At 31.0% G+C, this 9,162-nt stretch overlaps 1 protein-coding gene across 1 annotated transcript; it reads right to left on the reverse strand.

Moving 5' to 3' along the window:
* Positions 1 to 4,264: 4,264 nt before the first annotated feature.
* Positions 4,265 to 8,623, reverse strand: LOC148196082 (uncharacterized). Its single transcript, XM_088095367.1, has 10 exons — positions 8,492 to 8,623; positions 8,118 to 8,385; positions 7,051 to 7,152; positions 6,882 to 6,964; positions 6,663 to 6,779; positions 6,332 to 6,434; positions 5,618 to 6,245; positions 5,315 to 5,507; positions 5,147 to 5,168; positions 4,265 to 4,703 (listed from the first exon to the last, which is right to left on the reverse strand). The coding sequence occupies exons 1-10, from the start codon at positions 8,608 to 8,610 to the stop codon at positions 4,572 to 4,574; spliced, it is 1,767 nt and encodes a 588-aa protein (XP_087951493.1). The 5' UTR covers positions 8,611 to 8,623; the 3' UTR covers positions 4,265 to 4,571.
* Between the last annotated feature and the right edge of the window lie 539 nt (positions 8,624 to 9,162).

Raw genomic sequence — 9,162 nt, forward strand, 5'->3', positions numbered from 1 at the left:
GGCTTCATTTTCACTGTTTCCTTTCCAAACTAGTTCGACTTGCTTATTCCCTTTTCGATTTTGTCATTGTTTGTATTGAATTGAAGAATTCTATTGTTTTTGGTGTCCTGGCATCAACTCGGCAACTCGGAATCAACCCGTTTTCATGTAAAAAATAAAAAATGTCAAACGTTTCCATGTGATATTAGATTTTCAATGAAAAAAAAAAGGTGGGATCGAGTTGTAAAGTTCAACCCATTTTCAATTGGCAGACTAGCCTAGTCCGACCTATTTTTTGAGAGTCAATATCAGGCCGAGCTTAAACAGGACAAGTTGGCCTGTTTTGTCACCCTTACTCAACAAACAACAAATGTTGCTAGGATATGCTTTAACTCATGACCTTGATAATATGTTAAGAAGTAGACTTAACAATATAAGTGGATACAAACTTTACCTTATAAGTTGGTTTTGTATTCAAGTTAGGCTTAAAGTTTACTTCTTAACTTAGTATCAGAGTCATTAGTTAAATTTTATTTTAACGAAATTTGTTGTTTACTAAGTCTATTATCCCACCCACTATCGAACTATTTATTAGTGTCTAGTCTCATGCTCAAAATGTATATACCTTGATATGAGTTGAATGTGTTGGAAGTCTCACATCGAATAAAGATAAAATCAATTTACAATATATGCAAACATCATTTTACAAACTGATTTTATAAAATTGAATTAGACTTAAAATTCACTTTTTAACAACAAACACAACGTAACAATAGAAGGAGATATATATTCAATTATGAATAACAAAAATTTAAAATGTTAAGATAGATTGTTATTATATATATATATATATATATTATATATATATATATATATATATATATATATGTATATATATATATACATATATATATATACATACATATACATATATACATACATAACATATATATATATATATATATGTATATATATATATACATATATATATATACATACATATACATATATACATACATATACATATATACATATACATAATATATATATATATACATATATATATACATATACATATATATATATACATATATATATATATATACATATATATATACATATATATATATATACATATATATATATATATATATATATATATATATATGCTTTACATTAAAATCATACTAGATTAAGAGTAAAAATAAGTAATAGTTATGGTTATTTTTAAGAGCATATGTTGGTGAAAATATTAAGTTCTCTTTTATCTGTAAACCTCGAAGCAATAATAATAAACAATTAAGTTAAATCCAAATAAGTCAAATACTAAAAGAGGCGTTGACGTAGACTCGTGATAAAGGCCGTGCGCAGTCCATAGATTGAGAGTGTCTGTAAACAACCTATTACTATCTCATATTCTCAAACCATGTGTAGTTCATTAAGAAACATAGTATGATCATTGATCACTATTATCATAATTGATTATTATATTATCAGATGTTATTAATACATTTTTTTTATACGTGAAGTTTAATGTATTTTTATTTGTAGGTATTCTCTAGTTCTCAATTTAGCGCTATAACTTTAGTAACCTCATTGTCATGTCATGTTATTTTATTTAATTATTTTTTGTTGATAAAAAAGTTATAACTTTGTAAGGTAGAAGTTATCAAAAGCAATGATTACACCATTAATTTTATTTTTAGGTCATAATTGAGAAATAACTTTATTCCTTGGTAAAACAAAATAAAAAAATAATATAAATTTTTAAATGATTAATTCTTTATATTTAAAATGTATTTTTAGGATTTTTTTTAATTTCGTAATTATGCTAATCACAAATCTTGATAAGTTTTTTCTCATATTTTATAAGGGTTTAAAACTCTCTTTAAGAAGAAAAATGTTAAATAACTTTTTTTTGTCGTAGTGATTATCTTTAAAAATAATAGTATATATATCTATTTCAAGGTGTTAAATACTTAAATTAATCCTATTCGTAATTTTTGGTTATTATGATAAAGAAAATCTGTAATTCTAATTTTTTTTTTTTTAATAATCAAGAAAAAAATATGATGAAAAATAATTATGACTGCTGTTAATATTGACTAATTAAATGCGTTTGGTTTAAAAATTTGAAAGAAAAAATCTAACGTAAAATGCAACATTAGTATAACTTTATTTAAGTAAAATGTAAGGTGATAAATAGATATTTTTAACACGTAAGATTTGAAGAGAAAGGGTAGTGTGATCGAAAATGTTAGAGTAAGTTATTGGAATAGACGCAGGAATGTGTGAACAGCCTAAAAAGGTGTTTATCTTTTAGAATTTATGTAATACTAGAATGTAGTGTTTGAATGAAAAAGAGGAAAGTCAACTGTAAAACATGGAAGATGTGGCCGAATGAGTCAACTAAGCAAGATAGTTGGCATTGGTTAGACGCCATCTGGTAGTCTTCCATCATAACTTATATGGAACACGTGGGCAGCCACAACATAAACAATATAACCTTAAAACTTTCTATTATGTCACTCATTACGGTTAAAACATTCTTAACCTAAACTTGGACAAATTTATATTTTTATCACATCCAATTTTATTTCCAATCAAATTTTAAAACTATATGTTAATTAAATTCTCTCACTTAAAATTAATCCAATATTTTTAATAAATTAAAAAAAAGGTCATGGAAATACTAATGATAGAAAAAGAATAATTAATAAACGATTGATTAAGTAATAGAGAATTGAGATAATTATGTTAAAGAATAGCTCCCAAGTCACACTATAGAACCAACTTTCGTTAAATAGGTGTAGCTGAACTCAAATAGTATTAGGGAATGATGAATGAATATGAATTTGAAGACTTATACTAGAAAATAAATATGTACACCAAAAAAAGATAATTTCTTTTATATATAGGTATAAATTTTACGTGAATGGATTTTTTTTTTCTACTCCTTTATACGCAGTCTTCCTATTTCCCATCAACCACCCTCCCTCCTTATACAAGAAAGGATGCATCTAGAAATCCTTTTTAAGTAGGGAATTCTACCTTAGACGCATTGGTTGAATCCAACTTTTTACTAAGAAAAAAAAAAGAAACAGATTCAAATTTGGAAACATGTGGAGTGAAATGATCAAGAAGGCATGCAAAATCTTTGCAGGTAAAAGACTAGACCACTTACGTTGTGGTTTGAGAACATGAGGATATGGTGCATGCATGTGTCACTTGGCAACCTTTGTATTTTGCTTACGAGGAAAAGTTATAACCTTTCCTGCATGTCCCTGTCGCAGCCTATGAAGATGAAGCAATCACAGAACTCCATGCCACCAAATGCGAATAACCAGTACTTTGTTCAAATTATCATGCAACAAAGCTTTTTAATTGCGTCATCATATTAATGAGCCAAATATGATGATCACCAAATCAGCTTGATGAAAATAAAATAATATTGTAGTGAGAAAAAGGAATAAAATGTATAACAAAGATAAAGGACAAAAAAATGCAGAACAATCAATCCATCTTATTTGAATGGTAAACTCTACTCTCAATATAACTCAATATAAAATGAATGCTATAACTTAAGATAAAAAATAATAATAATTTAGTAGCATTTGGCTTCTACTCTTTTTTCACTGAGAGGAAAACATACGTTTATTTTATCTTCATATACTCTTTACTTTTATAATGTCAAATAATTACTTTTATTAAATATTCCCGTTTTCACTTTTTTTAGAGTTAAATTAGAATATATTGATAATGCAAAATATTTTTAGTGTCAACAATAATTAATTATCCTGCAGATTAAGTTCGTTGACTTTATAATAATCACCATAAAAGTTACTTATGATTATAATTTTCTTTTTCTTGCAAATGACACTGTTCAGATATGGGTGGGTGAAATCATTCTTGATTTTTTTTTTTTTTCTGGACAGATGTTCAAAATTGCCTAAAGTAAGAAAATGGGCATGAGCCCAAACATATCAGCAGATCAAAGTGAGAAAAAAAAAAGTCAACATTTCCTAAAGCCCTGAACTAATGGAAAGTATTGAAAAAGCTACACTCTCTGAACATTTTTTTTGTAAGTATTTTTAACAAAAAATCACTTTTCCAAACGGTAAAATAATCGTTTTTTGGAAATTAGAGGTGAGTAAAGAAATTTTAGGGGTGCAGGAAGAAAAAGGCCCATACGCATCTACCTTCTAGTAATCCACAAACATCATTGTTGCTAAAAAAAAGAATCCAAAATCAATGTTCTTTAAGAATCTTTGAAAGTCAACCTATATTCAAATTTCAAAATATAAACATATCTTCTTTTAACTATATCTAAGCTCATTCAATTTGCATTGTTTCAAACGGGGCAGAATTTGGCTAAAGATAGAACATAAAAGAACAATTTTACCATTTGAATAGATACTGAAGCCAGGGAATCAATTGCTAGATTTTTGTACACCCTTAGCCAAAATTTCCAAAGCTCATTATTCAAAGTGATGAAAACTCTCCCCAAAATTAATTTCTTGAATCTTCCATCCTTCCCTTCTGTAACAAAGGATGAATTACTTTACTATTTGCAACAAGAACAGATCAATATATTACTGAGTGACTCTTCCAAAAAAGTGTTCTATCTGCAGACATCCCTGGGAATGCAAACTACTTGGTTTAGCTCCAAGCTTTAACCGTTTTGAACTTGCTGAGTTTTCCTTACTACCCTGCAACACAAACTTCTAGAGTCACCTTACAGCTTTAAGCAACATCAGAATGATATAATACTCAAGTGAGTTGCTACTCTTAATAAGTGCAGGTTTGAAAATGTTTATTTTGAAAGAAATAAACGTTTATTTTGCAATCGTTTCTCCAATATAAGCTCAACCGAACAAACTAGCTGTCAAAAACATATTACCAAATTAGCAAATATAGTCAACAACCAAGTCTAAAAGTGTTTAACTCATGAAGATACGATTGCAAAAAATAATTACAGAATACATCTCGTGCCCCTATTACACGCAATGAAGTAAATAGATTTCACTTGTCATACCTTTTATCAACTGAAGTTCAGGGTGAAAACGACACTCTCAAAGGTAAAAAAGATAATAGAAGGGAAACAAAAGGAAATAGAAAACCTGTTTGGGATGTGAATATTCAATTTCTACAGTAACAATTATATCACTGTCCACTGTAAAATCCACCACCTATTTGATGGTTATAGAAATTTGTCAAAGATAACAAGCTAATTGCTGGAAGCTAGTACTGCTACTTCAAATGAATCAATTATTATTGAAAATTTATAGCTCAAAAAAACTCACATTAGATCAAATTTAAACATTACAGAACTCACGAGAGGATTTGGGTAGGAGTCCTTAGAACTTTTATTCTGCCACCTCTACCATCAGCCCCTACAGCTATTAAATCCCCATTACTTGATCTTTTTGCAGATGATGATTCACTGTTCTGTCCACGCTTGCACCATTTTCCCAAAAACCGATGAGTTCCATCAGGACCAAGCAATCCACCAGAAAAGCAGATATTATCTGGAAGTTATGATGGAGAAGGCCAGCATTTTAAATTTGTTGAGTAAATCATCAACCGTTTCTTATTTCTTATTATAACGAATATCTTCAAAACTCAAATAGCACCATACCTGAATTTGAAAGTGTAAATGGTGACTCCTTTCTAATGTTCAACACAGGTTGTTTAATGGTGGTTTGCAAAGTTACTTCTTCATCCACAGGACCAGCTGAATTGTTAGTCATGTCAATGTCAATATCAACTCTGGGAGACTCAGCCAAAGTACATTTTCGTAGCAATAATGTTTCGGTCTTTGTGGCAGACGTGGTCTCTGGCTTCGTTAGAGAAGGCTTGCTAAAAGACATACCATCCATGTCTCGGTCTCTGTAGCTGTATTTTGAACATCCTTGCAAAGGTTTAGTGCCTTCTAAGTCATATTCATCAATTGTAATATAGTCTCTCTCTTTATCAGGAGTCACATTACTAATATTCACAGTCTTATTTGTAGTACCATTGGAGTTCTCGATCTTCAAAGATTGAAAAGATTTAGAGTTGTCGTTTGCAGGCAGGTTTATTCCAGATTTGGGTGTTGAAATTTGTTTGCTTGGTTTTTCTACTGAAAATTTGGAAGCACATGCATCAGAATCAGTGTAATTATTCTCAAGATTCTTTGAACTTTTCGTTCTCTTTGAAAGTTTCAGAGACATCAAATATTCATTCTCTTTTGCTTCAGCTAACGTCTCCAGTTCTAGTATCCTTGCCTAAAAATGCCCAGAAAACTCCAACAGTCAATATTCATTTCTTTAGCCTTATGAGATTAGCACTAACAAGCTCATCATGTACATACCTTCAGTTTAGTGATCTTTTCTTTGGCCTTCTCAAGCTTTTTGCTATAACGAGCCTCACCTCTTCCAAGAACATTGCACTTGGCCATCAATTCTTTGTAACTCCTATCAGAATAGTGCAATTTCAATTTACATTCCAGGCAAAGCATAATAGCTTTAGTCAACCAGGCACAATTTTAAGGGCAAAACATGTATATTGTGCCTACAATACAGAGAATAGTATCTCAACCAAAAGCAGAAAAATTAAATTGATGGCTTCAAATTTCAGGAAGTTCAAAACTGGGAAACCTTACAACCTAGCTTATTCAGCAAAATAAGATTAGAGGGATAAACCTGTTCCGCATGACCAGAGATCTTTTCAATGTATCTATAGTGTCTTTACTGTTGGCCCCATTACCGAAAGTGGCAAGCTTCAAAACCTCCTCTTCATCAAGGTCCAGATCAGACACTCTACGGTGCAGGCATAAACCAACTTAGCAGGAGGTAAAATGATAAATAAATACTATATCATAAACAAAATATGGTTTCTTAACCAAAACGAGCTCCACTCACAATTTTAATGCGGCAAGTTCTTTAGCCAAAGCCATATTCTTTTCTTTTAATCTAAAAGACTCCAAAGTTGACTTCTCAAGTTCCTAAATCAATATAAATCTCCACAAGTTAATTCAACCTGTAAATAGATAAATTGTCACAAATTAAACAGAAAACCAGAGTAACTCACCTCTGATTTCTTATGAAACTGGAATTGTATGGACGCTTTTTGATTTAGTGCCTCACTTTTTAATGCTGTATCTATCTTTGCCTGCTCCTTGCAAATACAAAGCTGAAGGAAGAAGCATAAGAAATCAATAGCATTGACAAAACTTCTTTAAAAAAATTTCTAGTAAGAGTAATTCATAGGAGCAAGATTAAATTCCTTTACTCTACTAAACCACTCATTCTTCTGTCAGAATGCCACATAAGGTTTTTTAATTTTTACAGCTTAAAGTAGCACGTCGCATAAAATGCATGAATCTCGAGTTTCTTTCTACCTATCCGATCATCAGAAATATAAAAACATGCGCGGATATTCATTGAGCTATTGTAAAATATAACTTCTACTGAGAACAATTCATTTCAAAACAAAACCTCATTCTTCTTGTGACTTAATTTTAACCAATTAATGATTAAAAAACAAAAATTAACACCATTTCCAACCAGTAATCATCAAGAACAAACCAGTCATCAATTTAGCATTCCATTAACAGTTCTAAACAACTAGTAGTGCCACACACTCATTCAAACCTCAACCTAAAAAATTCCATTTACACCACAAACTAAGCTAAACACAATCAACAACAACAGCAATAAAAGCCTTATCCTATTATTATACTAAGTGACCATAGGTAAATGGATCGCAAGGTATCACTGAATCCAAAGAAAGCTAAATTCATGAGAATATTATCCAAGATTTCTCCTAACAACTCCCTCCAATGTCTTTCTCGGTCTTCCTATGACTCATATCTCCATTCTGAACATCAAGTGTCACCCACACCTCAGCCTAATGCATCTCATTTACCCTACAAATTAATATGAACACAACCAACAAAAGTTGCAACAAAAGCCTTGTCTCACTGTGTAAGGTCCAGTACATGAAACACAAAATCATTAAGTTCAATTAAAGAACAAATTCTAGAAATACTATTCGCCACAATATCCGTCAATGTCCTTCTTAGTCTCCTACTAAACACACCCATATATAAAACAGAATAAATAACACAATAACACAATAAAATTAAATAAAAGCACCTCCTGCTTAACTCCTTCTAATTCCTTTGTTTGCCGTTCTAGCTCAGAATTAAGCCCCGAAACTTTCACCTCCAATCTCTTCACTTCCGTACGCAGAAGCCCGACATTTTCCTCAGATTCAAAGCTCTTCAGAAGCTTCCCGCCATCGCTCGGGTCCCCCACTGACTGAAAATAAAGCCTGCACGCGTCATTGGCCCCGCAACTCTGTTTGCAAATGGGGCAAGTGTGTTTCTTCCCTTTAGAAGAGTACTCGAACCATTGCTGCAGACTGCAAACAAACACACCCAAATCAAAACAAAGGCAAAGAACGGAACTTTAACGGAGTTTGCGTCGATCAGCTGAGGAAAAACTCAAAAAGGGTAGAAGGGACTTACCAAAGCTCGTGAAAGACGTGGCCGCAGATGGAAACTGATTGGAGGTCCTCGGTAATGGGGTTGAGAGGCTCGTAACAGATCGAGCAAATGGTGCCGGCGAATTCTCCTCCGTCCACCATCGTGTACGGTGGGTAGTTGAATTGAACTGGACAGGAACGGTTCTTTCTCTCCGATGTTTTCTAGCCACGCTTTTTTCCCGAGAAAAAATAGTGGGAAAATGAAGGCGAATTTGAAAGGTGGCGCAAGGTCAATTTTTCTAAGGGCGGGAAAGAGAAAATGGAGAGAAGCCAGTGCTAGTATGTTGGCGATGTCTACACTGAAAATCTTGATTTATCTTATTAAAAAGTTAGGTAATAAATCGGTACTATAATTTCTTTTAATTTTATTTTATATTTATATATTTACAAAGTAATTAATTAATTACTATTTTTAATTAAAGAAATTTAAAAGTATTATTTTTACAAGTTAAATTATTTTATTATAATTAGTGATTTGAACTTAATTTATAAATATTAATGTTATAATATTATTAATATTTATATCTTTTAAAATATATAATATAAAGAAAGTAATGTTTTTTTTTAATTTAAAAACAATCAACAGAAGAAATTGGTTACGATAATTTTATAATAGAAAAATCATTACTATCTCAATTTTTTGTTTTGTATATT

Source organism: Vigna umbellata, chromosome 7 (assembly GCF_029865625.1).
Source record: "Vigna umbellata cultivar VRB3 chromosome 7, Vumbellata_1.0, whole genome shotgun sequence".
NCBI classification, from domain to species: domain Eukaryota; kingdom Viridiplantae; phylum Streptophyta; class Magnoliopsida; order Fabales; family Fabaceae; genus Vigna; species Vigna umbellata.

What these genes read in the sequence shown, in the direction of transcription:
- LOC148196082 (XM_088095367.1), bottom strand. Translation starts at nt 8,610, where the DNA reads ATGGTGGACGGAGGAGAATTCGCCGGCACCATTTGCTCGATCTGTTAC. An exon ending in AAAAGATCACTAAACTGAAG is followed by an intron (nt 6,246 to 6,331) that starts GTATGTACATGA and finishes GGGCATTTTTAG; the next exon opens with GCAAGGATACTAGAACTGGA. An exon ending in GGTGGATTTTACAGTGGACA is followed by an intron (nt 4,704 to 5,146) that starts GTGATATAATTG and finishes AGGTGACTCTAG; the next exon opens with AAGTTTGTGTTGCAGGGTAG.